Source organism: Podarcis vaucheri (genome assembly GCF_965113315.1).
Source record: "Podarcis vaucheri genome assembly, chromosome: 1".
Taxonomy (NCBI): Eukaryota; Metazoa; Chordata; class Lepidosauria; order Squamata; family Lacertidae; genus Podarcis; species Podarcis vaucheri.
Window position 1 is genome coordinate 78,833,461 of NC_138759.1, and position 20,746 is coordinate 78,854,206.

The 20,746-nt window shown below is 43.1% G+C and overlaps 1 protein-coding gene across 11 annotated transcripts in view; it reads right to left on the reverse strand.

Moving 5' to 3' along the window:
* TSPAN4 (tetraspanin 4) overlaps positions 1–20,746 on the reverse strand; it is a 486,061-nt gene that overhangs the window by 48,895 nt on the left and 416,420 nt on the right. For all 11 annotated transcript variants that reach the window (XM_082230629.1, XM_082230623.1, XM_082230627.1 and 8 more), the window contains one exon: positions 11,083–11,274. In XM_082230629.1, coding sequence (XP_082086755.1) covers positions 11,083–11,145 — 63 coding nt within the window. In that variant the 5' untranslated portion in view covers positions 11,146–11,274. The remainder of the gene's footprint in view (positions 1–11,082; positions 11,275–20,746) is intronic.

Genomic DNA, 20,746 nt, shown 5'->3' on the forward strand with positions numbered 1-20,746 from the left:
CGGGTCTTGGCTCCCAGCATTCACGGAGCCCTGCAGGCCCCACAGATGACGGGGCTTCGCTCCCCACATCCATGGAGGCCTCAGAGAGCTCGGACACCTCACTTCCGGGTTACAATCATTCATAACCCCCCCAAAAAAGTGTTCATAACCCAAGGTACCACTGTATGTTGATAATATAATTTTGGTTACTGAGGACAAACAAGATTCTACAAAAACAAGATTGGGTGCAGGCCTGGCCAAGACATAGGTGTCCTGACTGTGACAAAGGTGACCTGTGTGCTTGCTTGCTTGATTAACAGCTGTTGGGAACTTCAATGTCCCTGCTCTCCCTTCTTATGGTCTTTGTACTGGACCTGGAGACTCCAATACAGAGCATTCCATGTCAAGAAGGAGGGTAAGTGGGAACTCTATCAAATGACAGGACAGGAATTACACGGAGCAGGGCCTTTTCCCTGGTGATGCCCACTGTATGCCTCACTCTTCCCAGACCTGCTCTCTTTTGGCCTGTATTTTGGAGCTTTATAATTTAGGAAGACTTTGGAAGAACTGGTTGACAAGTCTTATCAGTTGCTGACATATGAGCGGATTTTATTTGCTGCTATTCTGTGCTTCTGGTGCACCAGAGTTGGCTAAGATGCCAGAAGGGATACAATTTCTCCATTATCTGCACAGCAGGGAGTGTTCAGTCAACAGTGCAAAGGCTAAGCTGAAGCATTCCCTGCTGGTTACCTGCTTTCAGCAATAGGAGTCACTGTTTGGTAGTACCCAATTGGTTAGCTGTCAGATTCTAGAGCTCCCTATTGGTGGCTCTTAGGTAATTCACAAAATACAGAGTGCATTCATAAAACACAGTATACGTTCATAAAGCAGTAACATAAATCTCAATTGCTACATATTGGGTGCATATTTCAGCAGTTGAACATGCAAGTTTATGACCATGCTGTAGTGTAATGCTTATGTGACTGTGAATAAAAGGTGGCTGGGCTCATTGTCTCGGGGTTTGGGGGGGAAGAGGTGACAAAAATCATTTCCAATAAGTGCCCCCCTTTATTTCCATAACAAGTCCTTGAGTCTGTACTCTGAATGGTGGCACCAGGGACCTAGAAGGTGCAGGGCTTGTCAGTCCAACCCCTGCACAGTCTCATCAGGGCTGACCTTAAGGCAACTGGAGCAATTGGGCCAAATTGGGCCCCACAAGCCGCTCCTAAGGGGGCCCCTGCACCAGGGCAATCTAGATGGACTTTATTTATATCTGTAAGATTTTGCAGACTTTGGCTGTGAATTTGGGCCCTACAAATAAAAAAAATCAAGTTGCTGCTTCAAATTAGGCCCCACTGGCTAGCCCTGAGTCTAATGGTTGCTGGGCCTGAGTTGCCCTGCCCTTGCATGAAGTATTGGGTTTACAATTTTGGGAGAGGGGAGACTGCGGCCCTGGGGAGCAGGCAGGCTGGTGAGGCCCCCTAGATTTAGAGACCCTAGGCTTCAGCCTACTTAGCCTATACATAAATCCGGCACTGGATATGAGGCTGTGTGCACACTAACCAATTGTAGTTTTTCCCCTCAGTTATGTCCTCAAATTGCTGCTCTTAATCTAGATTGATTCTTCTGTCCACAAAGGATGGTGTGGTTTGCAAATATGTGTTTGAACTCCTTTCCCTTGATTAGGTTATACATGCATTTTCCTCCCTGTACAAGTCCCAGATGAATCAAGTGACGATTGTGAGTTTTATATATGCCCACTCACAATGTAACTGGGCAGGTGTGGATATGCACACATACACACACCTTTCAAGTCTGCCTACATCTCCCCCCCCCCCAAATAGGCATACATAAAAACATTCAATCTAGATTGTGTGTGAGCTACCATTGATTCTAGAATAAAATGCCATATGTATGCAACCTAAATCAGAACCATGAGTGTAGGGAGCAAGGAGCATATATTTCAAAGAGTCTCAGCTGCAGGCCAACTACCCATTTTATGTTCTTTCATATTTCTATGGCAACTTCCATAGCAGGCACTGCTGACCCTTTATCCCAATTTTAAAATGCTATGGAAAGTACACCACCACCTTCCCTCAAGAAGCTGCATATGTACTAAGTAGCTAAAACCGCTAGTAAATCCAGCCACTTCTACCCCTGTTCATTTCCCTAAAACCCACCCTTAGAAACAGCCTCGTCTTTTGTCATGCTCTAACATGGAAATATATGCAGGTTATAAGGCTAACTGGAATGGGCCAAAGTGCAATGAAGACTAGACAGGCTCAGGGCATGGACCACTAAAAATTCTTACGGTTTGCTTTCAAGTAAGCTTCCCAATTCAAATGATAAATAAGGAGGAGAATAAAAATGCACTTTGCTGTGGTTCAGTGGGACTGCAGGCTGCTGATATAAGAAAGATTTATGCTTTGAGACAACACAATCCCAATGCAAACCATCCACACAGAAGCTCATAAAGAAGATTAATCTTACATTGCAGTGAGACATATTTCACCACAGAAGTTTTCCATGGCTAAGATGGTATCTAGAGAAGTTTGCTGAGGGAGTACCTATAGGCTAAGAATCACTATGCTGGTGTGTTTTTTTTAAGCCTTTATGTGCTACGATTCTGTAGGAGCAAGGGGAGGAAAATGAAGTAGTTTATACTGCAACTTCCTACTACTTTTACAACAGGGTTCCCTCAAATTACATTGCAACCTTTGAGTCCTGCAAGCCTCTTTTCTTCCCACAAGCACTTAATTTTGGCTAGTGCAATGGCCTGGTTTACATATCATCTTAAGCAGCAACTAACCATGGTTCCCCATAGGGTTGGGGTATTGTTTAGGAGTTTTTGGTTGTTGTGGATGTTATTTTTTTGTATTTTATTTTTAAATCTTATGATTTATGTGGAAATTGTTCAATTTGGTTGTGTACTTCTTGATGTATTTTAATTATTGTTTATGACTTCTTTTGTTATGTTTCTAAGTATGTTGTAAGCTGCCTTGAACATTGTTATGGAAAGGCAGCATACAAATAAAATGATAGTGTCCAAACCAGTAATTGTGGTTCACTGAAACCTTGGTTTACTGAACCATGGTTTCACCAGGGTTTATTGAAACAAGCTAGGCTCATTTACCACAGGTTGGAGTTGATTCATTTCAAAGAATAAGCCATTCTTAGAATGTGCAATAGTTTGTCTGAGTTTAGAAGTAATGAGGGCGAAAAACAAAGTTGAAAGAGAAGTGAAAGGTGGAGGACAAGAGAGGGGGAGGAGTGCATGAGCTTATGTATGTAATTCTATGGTCTGGGGCTTAGTGTTATGTGTGAATGCAGTCAACGACTAACATTATTAGTCACTTTTATTTCAGTGATTGCATTACTTTAACACTAAATTGAAAGCAAACAAAATCTTAGCAATTTTGGACCAGATTGAAAGAGGAGGAGACGCAGAGCGTATTAATCATATGACTCACACTCCTGGTTGACCAGTTGCCACTGCAAACATAGCAGACAAGTATTGTGAATTACAGAAAATAACCTCTGTCATAGGGCTTTGTTTGACAGTGTCACAACTTAGTGATATCTATCGGAGGGGGGATGGGAGGGAGAGCAATGTGAAAGCTATTACTGCAGGGGACTGTTGCTTGTCTGCTGCTAATTCTGTGTGCCAAGTGCTTGGCATATGTTTGCCTCCAATGTTTGCTTCCCAGATCAAACCCTTATTTTCAGACTAACTCATTTTTAGATCCCCGCATTGCCATATTTCCTTCCTTCCTCCATAAGGATGTTGTTTGTGTTTTCATTGCAATTTTCTATTTTATTTTAATCTTTGCCCTCTCTCAGTCTGCTTGTCTATATTTCCTAACCATTTCCCTTCCCTAGCGGACGGTGTTTCTGAAAGCTATTGCTGGGAGGATATTGCTGGGGTTCTCCTAATGCCCTGCTCACATGACAGACTGTTCCATGCAAACAAACAAAACTGGATGATAGGGAAAATGGTTCCAACTTAAGAGTGGGATTCAACTAAGCTTTACTCAGAGTAGACCCACAGACATTAATGAACATTACTAAGTTAGGCCCATTAATTTCAGTGGGTCTATCCAGACTAAAACTTAGTTTCATACCACCCTTATTATGCAATCCTAGGAAGCCTTCTTCCTTATGTATCAAGTTTCTATGTGGAGAGATTATTGTTAGTATATTTAACACCATTATTGTATGAAGGGTCAGTCATGTCAGTTCCCACCTGCAGGCTGAAGTGCTCAGGCCAAGATAGTTTTACCACATCATCTGCCATGTGTAAGATCTAAATCAGTAACTAGCCAGATGTTGTTGAACTCCTGGTTCCATCAGCACTGACCACATTGGCTATTCTGGAGCCCAGCAAACATCTGAGGGCCACAGACTCTACACCCTGCTCCAGATTATTGGTACTCACTGAGAATTACACATGCCCTTGGCAGGTGTGCAAATATCTCTTATTGTTGGACTTGGTGCATTATGGCTGGTGGTCTAATACTAGAAGATAGCGGGGGGGGGCGCACATAATTGATGTGAGGCCTGAGTACAAGTTCAGGATGTGTAGCATGCTAGACAATATGTGATAGCTTAAGGTCTATAGCACTTGCTACCAGTTTCCAGAAGCAAAACACAGTTTCTAAAACGCAAAAGACTCATAAATCACAGTTCGTGGTTTTTAGTGGGTGAGTCCACCACATTCTCACTTGGGCTTCGCACATGAATCATTTTATATTATTAGTTTAGCAATCTAGAGGGGGGACGCAGTCCCTAGAACTGTATGTCAGACAGCAGATTTAATTGGTATTTTATGGCATTTTCTGTATTTTATGACTTTTGGAAGGAAACAGACTCCAAATCAATAAAATGTCATAAAATACCAAAACCACAGATCTCTGTCATATTCAACGCATGCACTCAATGCAGCTTTAGCTACTTAGCCACAGGCACAGAATAGCGGAATGTTAATTCAAAGAAAGAGAGCACTAACTTTAGCATCCCCTTCATTACTAACCTTCCCTGGGACACAAAGGATCTACAGATTGCCATCATAAGCCCTGACCTCATTGGGCATACAAGTGTCATGCCATCTGCTTCTGAACGCAACCAGCTGTTGGGGCTAGATAAGTAGCACTCAGAGTACATTTCTGTACCATCTCAAACATTTAGGGCTGGGATTCTCCAATGTGGCTAAAGGAGGTCAAGAGACACTGACCCTTGGATTCAACAGCCAGCTATATGCTTCTTCAGAAACCACGGGTCTTGGATGCCAATACTGCAAAAATGAGGATTTCAGAGTGGTGTGGAATATCTGCTCTAAACAGACAGCACCACTGAACTTTAAAAATGTAGGCATCTTTACTGCATAAAGAAGCAAAGAACCCTTTAAGAAGATTTAGTGGGCCAGATGCTAAGCAAGAGGAAGCTGGCTTATTTCCTAGACCTTAATGGGGGCTCTAATAATAATAATAATAATAATAATAATAATAATAATAATAATAAATTTTATTTATATCCCGCCCTCCCCAGCCAAAGCCGGGCTCAGGGCAGCTAACAACAATCAAATAATCAGTCAAATAATCACACAATCTAAAATATTTCATTATAAAATTAATTAAATCAAATTGATGGCAACCAATTATGCAGAATTATGTGCAGGTTGCCAGAGGAGGGAGTCAGGCTGCGCCCTGACCAAAGGCCTGGCGGAACAACTCTGTCTTGCAGGCCCTGCGGAAAGATGTCAGGTCCCGCAGGGCCCTAGTCTCTTTTGACAGAGCATTCCACCAGTTTGGAGCTGCAGCCGAGAAGGCCCTGGCTCTAGTTGAGGCCAGCCTAACCTCTCTGAGGCCTGGGACCTTGAGGATGTTATTATTTGCAGACGTAGGTTTCTCTGTGGGGCATACCAGGAGAGGCGGTCCCGTAGGTACGAGGGTCCTAGGCCGTATAGGGCTTTAAAGGTTAAAACCAGCACCTTAAACCTGATCCTGTACTAAGAAGTCACAGCAGCTGAGGAGCCTCCCGTATAAGGAAACCTCAAAGCTGTTTCACTGAAATGCCAAAGCAGATACATATATAGATCCTGAACCTGCAACCTCCCTGGGTTATGTAACTCACACTGCAGTTAATGGAAGAGCCAGGTTTGAATCATAGGTATAAGAATGCAGTGCCTCACAGCAAGCAAAGTATGTGAAATAAAAAGGGTGGGGGAAAGGTATGGCATTCAACTAAATAACCGTGACTGCGCCATGGGACTTCCCCCCTCCTCCCGTAACGCAGGCCCTGCCTGACCCCTCAAATTTGGGGGGCACACAGGGGGAGTTCCATTGTACAAGGAGAAATCCTTGCACTGAAGGAACTTAGCCCTATGTTGAATACAACCCTATATCTCTGTGTGATACACTGGTGTAAAATAAGAATAAGGCATTCTTAGGAAATGCAGACAGCTGATCAGAGGGAAATGTGTTAGCCAAAAGTGAAGCACAATGCTGCCTTCCCAGCAATGCAATATAGACAGCTCCAGGCCTTACAGTCAGAGACAGGGCTGCCCCAAGACATTTTGCTGCCTCAGGCGAAGGACAAGATAGCGCCTCCCTCCCTACAGAAGCCATTGGACTGGCAGTTAACCCTTACACTAGAAACAGGATAGCATCCTGCACCATACCTGAGGCAATAGATCATGTTAGGGCTACCAGGGCAGACTGTTGTGGCAATGGCTGGGGGTGGGGGGTGTTCAGGGCTGACACTGCCAGTCAGTACAGACAATACTGAGCTAGACAGACCAATGTTCTGATTCAACATAAGGCAGATTCCTGTGTTCTATGTAATACGGAGCAGGGGGGCTGCTCAGATCCTGCTTGTTGGCTTGCTTCCCATGAGCATCTTGTTGGCCACTATGAGAACAGGATGCTGGAGGAGATGGGCCCCTGGTCTGATTCAGCAGGGCTTATTTTTATGAGAACCTCTCTTGCAAGCCGATAAGTCCCCCTCAAAAAGAGTCAAGAAGGGATTGGTGACTAGCCCACTGAAAATTGCCATTAGCATCGTCCACTATATTTTCCTGAGGATTTCTTTTTGCACACCCAGTTCTCCCTCTGTCCGCAGACTGCACAAGTTGCCAACAACTGACTTGTTCTGTCCCAAAGAGGATCCTGTGCCTTGTTAGGAGACCCGACAATTTGAACTGCTCTTCGAATCCTAGCTAAAGGTCTGATGTCCCCATATGTTATTCAGGTCAGCTAAAAATAGATTGAGGAAAGTTTAACAGGGGGAAAAGGGTTTATGTCTAAGGGTTATATCTAGGGTTTTATATCTTAATTTACATCTCATTGTCTGGGCCTTCAGCAATGGCTTTGCCTACTAATTAAAACAAATGAGAGGAGCATGGTGTGGGGAGACCCTCTGGCTTTATCTAGGCTCTGAAAAATGAACTTCAAATAACTCCCTTTGTAAAAGAATAAAGGAGAACAGAAGGGAGCTTGGAAAGAACTCAGCTAGTGAGAGGAGCAATTAGTACTTTTCAATCAACAGGCAATGAAGAGGTCCATCTACAATTATCCACAGAAAGAGGCCTGCTTTTTCTCCAATTTTCTCAGTGATAGAGCACCTGATTTACACGCGAAAGGTCCAAGTTTAGTTCCCAGCATGTAAATGTGGGAAAGATGAAACGCTGTAGAGCTGCTGCCTGTCACTGTAGACAATACTGAGTTAGCTGGACCAATGATCTTTCTCAGTACAAGGCAGCTTCCAGTGTTCAGTCTGGTCGGGGAGAAACAACAGCTGTGGGACCATCACCTTCATTCTCCTGGATATGCTGGTTTCCTCATGGAGGTCGTAGGAGCCAAAGATGTGATGTCCCCCACCTGCATTCTAAAGTGCTACACAATCCAGAAATGACTTTGGTTTCTTCGTCCGTTTGAGTTTGGAAGGACCGTAGCTCAGTGGCAGAGCGCATGGTTTGCATGCCAAGGGTCCCATGTTCACTCCTCTGTATCGCCAGATGAGTCTGCAAAAGACCCATGTCTGGAAACTTGGAAAGCTGCAGTCAGGCAGTGTAGATTATCTTTTGCTGATCTGTTATGGGACTCCAACTCTCGGCAGTCTAACATGGTCAATAGCCAGACATGGTGGGCAAACAGATGGGGATTGACTGGGTGAGAAGGGATCATGTTGGAAGCCTTGAAAGAAGCACCAGTACACCCCTTCCCCAAAAGGCCATCCTTAGACCAAGAAGATTCAACAACTATAGGTCAGTGATAAGTATCCCCTTCCTTTCTGGTAATTCAGGAACTTAAGAAGCTGCCTTATGCTGTGTTGGAGCCCTTGGTCCAGCTATTTCTGCATTTTCTATGTGGACTGGCAGTAGCTCTCTGGGGTTTCTGACCAGCCTTGTTTGGAGATGTCAGAGACCTGAACCTGGAACTTTTTGCATGCTCTGCAAAAAAAGCCGGAGCTCTTTCACAAAGGATGCCTCTTGCCAGCCAACTGACTTACAGATGTCACCTCCCTCCCTCCCAACTCCTGTCTCAAGCCATTAAAACAACAGAAGCTGAAACACCAGACAAGGATCAATACCTACAACTTTGTGTGGGAAAACTATGGACAGAAAATCATTCACAGGACAATCTCTTACCATTCTCCCTCACACACCTTTTAACATCTTGCTAGTCAAATTCCCTGTCACTGGTAAGAGTTTTGGGCATCAGTTCTTTCAATAAAGCTGGAAACAGAATGCTTTTTAAAAGCCTATTTCAAGTACGTTTTCTTCTTCCCCCCCTTAATATATAGGCCTGTCACAGATGAGACTCTGAAGCTTGGGCACCTTTGAAAAAAATGACACCTGAAAGCCAATTCACACGCCTAGTAGACTCGCGGTGCTTTTCTTTTCTTTTCTTCTTCTAAATTCCAGCTATGACATTCCTTGCTTATTGTGAGTAGGCCAACACAAGCAGAAAATAAAAATAAATGCTCAGTTTGAATGTCACAGCCAAAACATATTGAGGTGATTTGAAGAGGTGTGCAAAAAAACCAGTTTGACGATGGAACCAATTTCCTGGGCTGGTGGGGTGGGTGAGTGCTGTCAGACCTGTTGGGGCTGCTTTAGCTTTGGATTTCCCAAGTCAGTCAGGGAGTTGGGTCTATGTTACTGTATACAGTTCTATCCTATGAAAACTGGAACCAAACTGCTTGTGGTTAACAAGTCAGAAACCATATTGCTATTTTGAGGCTATTTTGGCATATAAGTGCACAGGGCTGAGCTGCACAGGGCCTTATATGTTAATACCAACATGTATTAAACATCTATGTAGCTGGGTTTCACCAATGTACTTAATGGTATCCCTGGGGATTTTCTGAATACATTTGTGCAGGGCGCAAAGCCCCACATTGATGTTTTCTCACTGATGTAAAAGCCAGCAAAAAATAACAACCCATTGTCCACATACATAGGCACTGCACACTATACGAGGCACAGGAGGACAAGATGACAGCTTTCCTCTCCGACATGGCAGGGTACAATTTAAGGTGTGCCGTACTTCAAGAAAATCAAGAAACAATGGGAACAAAATTGCCTCTAAGCTAACTTTCTTCTGCCTCTCATTTTTAGCTTTCAGCCTGCTCTAAATTGTGCTGACTGGAATGATTTAATGGGAATGACTGCTCCAGAATGAAAAGTAGCATTCAGTTCTGCTCACTGCCCTAAACTTTAACAAGAGGCAAAGGTGGCTAAGCAGCTATTTCAAACATGAGAGACGTGAGGATCACCCAGATCACAAAGGGGGCAATTCAGCTCACTTGCTGTGTACTACTGTCAGCCCCAAAATCATAGAAAAGTTGTTTTTTATTATCTATGACTGAGAAAGTACTTGTCCCAAACTCCATGTGATTTTTAAAATGAATTATGAACAAAATATCATAATTGCATAAAATGCACAATAGAAAACAGAAGGAACCCTCGTGAAACCCCATCTCATTTTGGCTCTCTAACACTACATGATATGTGTGGGGATCTACACATTGGCGAGTTATTTCACCCAGTGCTTTTTTTTCTAAAAAAATGTTTAGGGGTACTCTCATTCTGTCTGAGACTCAGGAAACACCATGACAGGAAATGAGGCCACCATCGGGGGTAGCAACGGAACTGACGATTCACCGTGCTAGAGAAGAAACTATTTTTTAAAAAAGAATTAGTTTCTTCTCCCGTTAGATTCACAAAATGTTTAGGGGTATATGTACCCCTGTGTCCCTCCAGAAAAAAAGCACTGATTTCACCTATTGCCACACTACCACCCAGTTCTGATGATTATATAAACTATGATTAATGCAACTGAGAATGAGCCATGTTAATTCTTAAACTCCTAATCCTCTCTCCTCATCTATATGTGAGAGGTGAAGACTGAAGGCTTCCACTTCCATTTTAAGAGCAACCCATAGCTCTGTATTATGTTTGAATCTGGGGAGGACTCTTTTAAACCCTCACTCAACTTGCACATTCTTTTCTTCCATGACCATTCCAGGAAAATTATTAAAGTATTTCATATATTTGATAGTTAAAAGCAAATCATAGCTAAGAACTAAAAACAGGACAACCAGCTCTACAGGACTGCCATATTTATCTTTATATTGGTGATGGCTATGGTTTATGAAATAAACAAATAACAATGGCATAAAAATTACAGTTGTTGTATGTATCCGCATTACTGATGTGCTCCCACTTGCATCTTTAATTGTCTAAATTTATAATTTTTTTCATTATCTAGCTCAAGGGTTAAGAGCCTTGGTTTAAGTTGCCATTTTGTTAGTTAGGTGGCTCTCCTAGATGCACATCGGCATGTACCACATCACCAATAACTGCTTAATTTGTATCTTGAATATCATTCATAATCAGTGCATTCTAGGTGCATATGTCTTACCCTAGACAAAAACAGTTGGCTATTTCCAGCATATGGTGTTGAGGTGACTGATGTGCAATTAGAATGCACAGTACCCAACATTAAGAAAATGCTGCGCATCAATTCAATATCAACACAAGCACCCAGAGGCCACAAAGCAGGATGCAGGTAGACAACAGAACCACCATTATGTTATACTCACACTGAGTAGGAGGCACTTGTTTTCTTTGATGGCTCCTATGCACCCCACAAAGCCAATGATCATTACAAAAGTCCCTGTGATGATCAGCAGATTGGCAGCTGACAGGGAAGGGAAGGAAGAAGAGAGGGTAGCGAAGTTCCCTTGGGTAACTGCTAGCCATATGCCAACTCCAAGGATCCCACAGCCTCCCAGCTAGGAGAAAAAACAAAACAAAAGGAGACATAAGATTAGACAGTTGCACTTCCAAGAAAGCTATTATCATAATCATCACCACCAGTATCCTTCATTATCACTAATAGCAGACGTAGCAGTATCTAAGAAGCGCAAAATATAGCTGTAATTAGTTTTATAGTTATGCATATTTCTATTCATCGAAATCACAGTGCACATAGCCTGGTAGAGTACCATCCATTAGGACTGATGCACAGTTATGCTGGGTACATTTATGAACATAGTAAGCGAGAGACTCTGATCCCTTAAAGCCTTCACATGAAAGAGACAAGGGAGAAAGAACGAGCAGGAGGTATGGAAGTGTTGTGATCACCCCTCTCACAGGCAGATATGGAAATTTGGACTAGTCTCATGAAGAAAGAATGCCACACAGCTGGGATTGGAAATTAAGCCCAAGGATTTCGACAGAGTGCTTTTGCTCAAATTGACATTTTTTGCTTAAAGGACATGCACACACTGAGAGAAGCTAATGAAGTCTTGGTGTAGCTGGAGACTAAAAGAGAGTCACAAAATAATGAAGGCAGTTCAGATATTTGGAATTTCAATGCAATAACCAGCTGCAATCTTGCTCTCTGCTGTTGGCAAATAAGGCACAGATCTTTCCTCTATTATTCCTTTCCCAGCTGAGGTTTGTGCCAAGGACAGCCATATTCTCAAAACTGCTCAAGGACTGGATTCCGTCCCATCTCATTTCCAACAGGAGGTGTGTCTTCAAGGAACCTCCATTGTGAGACTCCTGCAGAATCCAGTACGATTATCCAAATCATATACTGTTTATGCAAGATATAGGGCTGGTGATAACCTTGCATTGCAAGCTCCCCTACCAGGAAATAAGTAGGCTGCTTTTCAAGTAAGAGATGGCACCACAGGCACATGCTCTCGATCTGGTTGTGGGGAGAGTTTCATGGATGAGAAAAATGAGGGCAGAGAGCAAATGTGACTTTCCCCAGACATTCATCAAAGGTAGCTCCACATACAGTACATTCCAAGGCTTTCTGTAACCATGGCATCTGTCACCATGGCCAGAACTACCCTCTTCCATGAATGGGCACAATTGGGATATCACTTAACCTGCACAAAGGCACTCTTGGCCACAATGCCCAACTGGACAGCCAGGTTCAAGACTGAGTTCAGGAGTAACCCCTAAGCTATGAAACTGTGTTTTTAAGGGACATGCTACACCTATCCAGTGTAGGTGAAATCCCAGCTCCTAGACTAGCTCTTTTACTGAATTAACTTGGCACCAATCAGAGTATTCATCCTACTATGAACAGCAGGTTTGTAGGGGGAGGTTTATGATTCCAGCTAGAACCATGGCAGGGGCAAAGACTTAAATCCCTCTCGTCTCATCCCCCTCATCCCCATGCAAGTTATTTGTTTAAAACAACTGACCCACAAGGCCAAATGAGATGAGTAAAATCCTGTCTGGATTAGCCTTCAGTCAGTATGCACATCTAGTCTACACATTTGTGTCTATTAATTTGTGGTTTATAATGGTGAGCAAATGCTAACATTTGCAATGATTCATATAGAAATGCCAAAAAGTAAGCAGAAAAAACAAAATAAAAGGGATTTTGCATGAGACCAATCACAAAGAATAACGCCATTTAAGTTCCTTGCCTTTCAAAACTGAGATTTAGAACTGCACATTACCCATCTCAAAAGGCCAAAAGAGAAACTATGCATGGAAGACAGATGTGCCATTTTCACTCAAACAATAAAGAAAATATTAACTAAATGTCTGCAAGAAGGGCGTGGGTTGTATAAAGAAAGACAGGGTCATAGAAAATCTTTAGAATTAGAAGATGTTAGGAAAAAATAAAGCCAAAAACACATCATATGACTATTCAGACAATTACACACATAGGATTTACACAAACGATTCTGTCTGAAGCAGCATACTCCCATCTTATACCCTCCAACATTTCTCTGCTGAAAACAGGGCCATCCTGTTCAACAACAACAAGAAGAATTGTTTATTTGTACCCCACCCATCTGTCTGGATTGCCCCAGCCATTCTGGACAACTTCCAATGTATATAAAAACATAATAAAACATTTTAAAACTCCCCTATATGGGGCTACCTTCAAATCTAAAGGTTGTATAGTTACTTATCTCCTTGGCTCGGGAGATGCTATATTAACCATTAGTGTCTTAAGTATATGATTGAAACATATAACTAGATTGTTGCTAAAAGTTTCATTATCATGGAAAATATTTTTTTATTGGTAAAATGCAGTCAAACACATTCTATGCACTAATGTATGTCTCTACCACTTCCCCTGATAACTGTATACTAATGAGAAAGTTACAGTTGCCTGATAGTAGATAATACACTTTGAAATCTATGAGGATGGTGAGGTCTGCCAAGTTGAGGTGGTGGCCTCTACTTAGTAGAATGAATTGTTCATACAAAGATTCCTCTGAGCCTCCTTGCCTTTAAGAAACATAAACATTTATCCCTGAGCCTTTCCTCAGGTCTATTGGGCCATATGAAAACAACTGCTTTTCATGCAGTTTGGTTACTCTTTATGTACACTCTTAAAATGTTTATTGTGAATAGTTTGGCGGGTACTGCATGTGAAGGAGACTAGGAGAGGCGTTTCTGGTCAGGTGGGACATAGGTAAGAAATACAACAGCAAGGGACTTTGAGACAAACACAGAAATGCGCTTTAAATGTTTTGTTGATGCCTGTCTGTTTTGATTTTTTTACCCTTGACATCCATGCTCCTGCGATTTATGGATAATTGTACTCAGTTATTAATGTATTGCCCTCCTCCGAACCTTCCGCTAGTTCCCCACCATTTCTTGTTTGCAGTGCCAAACAATTCACAGAAGAGTGATGAAACAATGACTCCTGACAGTTTTCAGAGCTTGCTGCTGTGTGGAATAAAACAAAAACCAAACCACTAACGGGGCTGGTTTTGATAGCTTTACTGTCTTCCAGAAGGCCCCCAAATTGTCACGGTGAAAGGAGACACTAATCACTGAAACAAAAGAGTGACAAAAACAAAAACAGAACTGCAAAATGGCATGATATATTAGCAAATAAGTACCAGGCCTATATTGATTTCGCAGGAAATGTGTGAAGCAGGCCCTGTTTATCAAAGATGACACCTTCGGCTAGCTTCCTGATGACGGCAGCATTTATCCCGCCTTGAATTAAAATACAGCAAGTTCTGAATGCTTGTACTGAATAATTATTTTTGACACCTCCTCTTTCCTACCCAATTACAGCAGATATACTGCCACTTCTCTTCCTTATCTTTATTCTCCGGACAGCCTGAACAGGGGTAACACAAGGAGGACTTTCATGTAAGCCGGCCAACTCTTCTTCATTGTGAGCTGCCTTGGAGTTGCCAAGAGGTGAAGGAGAGCCTTCATTTTGAAAAGAAATTGTTTTCTTGAAAAGATGTAAGCTGGTGTTGACAGAGTTTTTCCTTTTTTTAAAAAAAAATTCTTAGAACTCAGTTTTTCTGCTGATGGATTGGTACCTTGCTTCATGTTTTAGTATGGTGTTCTGTTTTTTATTGATGCTGCTGCACTTCGTAGATTGGGGTGGCTAACTTTTGCGGGGCCCATAGGCACAGCTGGAATTATGAGACAGTGTTGTCAGCGCCACCTGCCCTGGTTACTGCCCCTCCTATGAGTTCGTGTATCATGCAGATGAAAGCACACATGTATGGAGAGGGTAGCTGGTAAGTGGGTAAGCCAGAGAACAACTTGAAGATCATAACGTTCACCTTGTCTTTAAGACAAGAATTGCAAGTCACCAAGAATCGTTTTGTGAGCCAAGGAATAACAAAACTCAGCTACATCTCTCCAAGCAGACTTGCTTCACCTATACACTAAGTAAACCATGAAGTCACTGCTTTGCATACAAACACTGGGGCAGGGCTGGGGGGTTGCAGACTTAGAGATTCTTGGTTATTAAGCAAGTTAGAAAGTAAATTATTCAGGCTTCGATTGATCTTGCACTACTGTAAACAGAGTAATCCCAAGTAACTTCAAATATAAGAATTCAATTGGGTGCTTCAGTTCTGCACACATTTTATAATATGGTGGTAGAAATTGCCTCATTGTTCATCCTAACGGTCTTTGTGCCCCTAAGTGATCTTTATTGCTTTTATTGTCTAGAAAATGCATCTAATCAACAGCTCCTGGGTTTGTTATCAGATTAGGATCCACACACACTGCATTGCCTTCTCATTTAGCTTTAAGTAAGCTTTTTTTGCAACAACAGCACACACACACAAAAACCCAGCTAATACTGGTCATGCATTATACATAGGGAGTTGTGGGGGGGGGGATCTGTTCTTCTATTCAGTTGTATTTTACATCTGCTTATAGGGCTTAGTTGGAGAATGCTATGCTCTCAGAATAATTCTAGTTAATTTTCTGAGAGCACATTCTACTACAATTTTAACACCAAGGAAAATAAAATTGTCTTTCTTTTTACACTATAATATTATTTCAGAGGCATTAAGAAAGATTTCTAACAGCAATAGTTGACCCCTTTCTGCTGTTTAGGAACTCTAAATTGTTGTTCCCATAACTCCTCGGGTTCACAACATGCGCTGACAGCTTTAGAAAAAAAGTCAGAGCTGTTCTTTCTAAGGCGTCAACTTTAACAGAGCAAAAATCTCCTTAGAAAAATACTGAAAGGCCTATTTTGTTTCAGGAGTGGGAAGCTGCACACAATCAAAAAGACTTCCTCTTTACGCCCCAGGTTGTTTTCAGTTCATGTTGTTAGTTACACTTTGTCCATGATCTTGGCAGCTAAATGTTTTCCCTCGTAAAATTGCAACTGTTATATCCTGGACATGGGAACAATTTGGTGCCTTAAAAACACAGCATGGTTTGAGTGTTTTCAACTCAGCAGAAGGCTATAATGACAATGCTTTTAAGTCAAGTTATTTCTGAAGACCCTGACGACAGGGCTGGGGAAGCTGTATCCCTCCAGATGTTGCTGTACTCCTATTATCCCTAGCCATTGACCATGCTGGCTGAAGCTGACAGGAGTTGGGAGTCCAGCAACATCTGGAAGGTCACAGTTTCCCCCACTGCTGCCCTAGAGGGTACATATAGGGCGGGAGTCAACTAAATAGTTGTGTTAGTGTAAGGGTTTGCACTAATGCACCAGAATCCCCCCTTTTCCTCTGCCTGCACCATCCCTACATATGCTCTGGAGTGTCGGGAGACCCCCAGAACAGATTTAAAGGGTGAATAGTAGGATGAGAAGAGGGAGAGGGTGCACAGCACTGACGTAACGTCATCCTTAGTGCTATAGTGAATATAATACATAGTGGGCAAAGCTAGACGTGGCAAGCAACACCTTCTCCTGCTAGCCTGCCCTGTTCCCCATGACCTGGTGACAATAACAGCAGAACCACCTTGAACTGGAGGTCTGAAGATGAGGCCTACCCTACCATGGACTCTGTGTGTCCACAGTGCGTAAGAGTCCTCTTCAGGAGCAGAAATGAACGTCCAATTGGACAGGGATGGGGAACCTATGCCCCTCCAGATGTTCTTGAAGTTCAGCTCCAATCATGCCTGGCCACTGACTATGCTGGCTGGGGCTTGAGGGGAGGTGGAGTCCAAAGCATCCAGAAGTTTGCAGGTTTCCTATTGCTGGTGTAGTGGAACAAGTCACTAGTGGTTCTAAGAAGCGTTTCTGCAAGGCAGGGCATGATTTCTACTAATCCCTCCTACGCAGTGCAGCCTCCCTATGCCTCTCAAAAGCTTCTCTTGGTTGAAGGCCATCTGGAGCAGGAGCAGAAATGGAATAGAGGGGTGCAATTGGTAAAGGGGATTGGTGGAAATCAGGTGGCCTGCCTGGCACAAGAAAAAGCACTTCAGCTAGAGCGGAGTCACCTCTGAATACAAGTATGTATGCAACACTGAACATAGCTGTTGGCAAAAGGGAACCTGTGGACTGGATACAAGGATCCTGGTCTTCCAGCATCACCTAGTGAACAGAACATTATCTTCTGCTCATTGCACTCCAAGCTCTATTTCCTTGGCCTTGTACCTTATGGGCACACTGACCTGAAGAACACACATCTTCCAGGTCTAAATTTACCCCCAGCATCCTCAAAAGCTCACATGAATGCAAAGGAATGTCACATAGGCTCATCATTGGCTGGAACACATAGATCTTGTTTTCTGCTTGGAACAGTGACCACAGCACTGCTCAACATAACATGTGAAAAAAGACACACACACACACACACACACACACACACACACACACGTGTTGCCTAGAAAGTCTCACATAGCTGCATTTAGTTTCAGAAAGGGAATTCAAGTTCAAAATAAAATGAGAAGACTTCTAAAAAGGAAATGAGGGTGGGGTTAGAGGAGGTTAAATTCCTTCAAGAAAAGATTTCCATTTTTAAAAGGAAGCCTTTACACCGCTAAAAGCAGTGTCAACCCTTCCTTTTAAAAATGGGAATCTTGCCCAAATCAGAAACAGTTGCTGGCAAAACAAATGCACATTGATGAGGAGGAAAGCAAAGAAGGACTTTGGAAGAACAAATTGTTTAAAGGCATAAACATGAAACAAACATTGCTTTTAATAGTAGGGAGAGCTCCCCTCAGCATGCTTAGAACGGTGGCTCAGAAAAACTGCCCCAAATCTCAGAAACAGCCCAGTTTATTCTGAGTCCAATTCATACCTTAACTGGGAACATGGCATGGTCCAATTCCTCCCCAACTGCCTGCCTGCCCAACAAGCCTACCTGTCCACCTATGACTCAGGGACAACTCAGTGAAACTCACTAGCAGTTGGTTCAGAGCAAACTACTATTTTATACCGTGCATATTTATCTTATACAATTCATTACCACATGACTCAGTGGGGACCATTAGCTTAGATGGATTTTTAAAAGATTAGAGAAATGCAGAGAGGACTTGTACATGGAAGGTTATCTGCAATTATAGCAAAATGGAACCTCCACAATCAGAGTATGTATACCTGAGAATACCAAATACTGGGAGTATACAACATGGCCTTTATGTCCTGCTTACAGGTTTTCCAGAGGCACCTGTCTGGCTATTCTTAAGAACAGGATGCTGGACTGGATGTGTCTGATCAGGCAAAGCTCTTCTTCTGTTTGGCCCCGAAAACTGACTGTAAGGGGGGCTACCATTGGCTGTGAGGTTTTTGTGTGCCAGGATCTTCCTAGCAATGTGAATTCAATAAAGTGGTTTGGGGGCTCAGCCCCCACCTCTGTCTTGTACTCGGTTTATTTTTTTTGTGGGGGGGGGGAATATTCATTGTATTTTAGTCTTAGCTCCCATGAAATGAGTGTTTGGAAACTGGCCCCTCCCAGTACCAGCACAATTTTGTGAATGGGCAGGCCCCATAGCTGTCAATGTTTTCCCTTTTTTAAGGGAAATTCACTTATTCCAAATAGGATTCTTCACAAGAAAAGGGGAAAGTTGACAGCTACAGCAGGTCCTTGTTCTCGGAGGCGGGAATGTGCAGGGATGGGGACAAATTAATAAAACGGCTCCTCTCGCTCATCTCACCAAGCTGAAATCCAGAGAGAGAACAAATCCCCTTAAGACACAACAGTTAAATCCTGCCATTAGCTAAGATGGTGAGGTTTTTGCACACACTCCCCCCCCCTTAGATGGATTAGATAGCTAAACCAGATTGTTTTTTAAGTGGCCATAAAGATCTTATTCAAGCTTGTCTAATTTCATAGGCATCAAGGACAAGAAGCTCATCACCTTATGTGTTAACACTGAAGTTTGACAGCAGAAGTAGACCTAAAGCCAAGGACTTCTAAGTAATGGGCTCCATGTTCTTGCTACTTGAGATTCACACAAAACTGGTAACAGACGCCTGTTGCTCTAATACATGCTGAAGGATGCAAGATGAAGGAATAATCAGTTTGTGCAGGGGGAGGCAATGGTGTCACAAATCAAGTTTGACATGTACTGCTGTACAGAAAATATATAGTCCCCACACCTTGGTAAACGTTGCCTCTGGTCCAGAAGTGGGGAGCTTGAGACCCTACAAAGGTTGCTGGTCTCCAACTCCCATTAGCTTAAGCCAGCTTTTGCCAATGGTCAGGGATGTTGGTAGCTGAATTGCAGAAACATGGAGGGCCAAATATTTCCTTTCGCTGCTCTGGACAATTGAGACATTGACAAGGCAGCAGCTGAGGAGAGAGGGTTCTGGAGTACAGATCTGACTTTGTATGATAGCTAAGTTCAAGTGGCCCAAGGGGCAAGAATCTTCCAAAACAGGAGCGGGAAGGTCCACAGGCTTGACTATTTCCCAGAAGGGCAAACTGGGACATTGGGAGATTAGGTACCTCTGAAGGAAAACTGAAGGACCCATAAGCAGGTACGGGCAAACACACCAGGCAGAATTCAAGGAGAGACTGGTCACAGCAAGGCAGAGAAAATTCCAGTCCATAAGCAGGTTCAAAGCACGGTCAAGTCATTCTAAGTAAGAGCTGCTAAAGAAGCCTTCCAGCAGCCACTTCCTGCCTCCTTTTACAATGTCTGCTGAGAGATGAAGTAAAGAAAAAAGGGAAGATCAAATGGTGTCAAGTGAACCTCAGTTCCAAAGCTGGGAGGGGGGCATTCCTAAAACCTACATTATTTCCTGGTACCCCGGCTCTGTACTGCTGCCCTCACATCAATAGCTCAGCTGTTGAGAGGAACAGATAGCCCATAGATGTTTGACAGGCAAGTTTCATAGGTACTGTAGTGCACACTAAAGCGGAACTGTCTACTACTTTTTACTTGACCTATGACACATCTAGGAACATAAGAGCCAGACTATTGGACCATCTAGCTCAGTACTGTCTTCACACTGACCAGCACTGGTTTTCTAGGGTTTCATCCAGGGAACATTTGTAGCCCTAACAAGAGATGCTGGAGGTTGAACCTGGGACCTTCTGAACACAAAACAGATGCTCTGCCACTGAATTATGGACCTTTCCACTTGGCTTTGACCTTCATGAGTTTCTGAGGCCGTCCACCTGCTGATAATCAGATTCATTCCAAGTTCTTTCATTTCAGGAAGTCAGAACATCAGCTGTGTTGCCCCAACACAGTGGAATGACCTTGCCCAGAAGCCATTTTTATGTTCCTCCCATCTCTGTTTTTATGACATCCATCTACAGTGGTATCTCTAGATGCGAACGGGATCCGTTCCGGAGCCCCGTTTGCATCTAGAAGCAAACGTAACCTGTGTCCGTGCGTCTGCGCGGGTCATGTTTTGGCACTTCTGCGCATGCGCGTGACGTCATTTTGAGCATCTGAGCATGCGCAAGCGGCGAAACCCAGAAGTAACATGCTCAGTTACTTCCGGGTTGCCGCAGAGCGCAACTCGCATGAGCTCATCTCGAAGCACATTCAACCCGAGGTATGACTGTATTTGGACAGAAGGATGGCAAGCTTTCTGGAGGC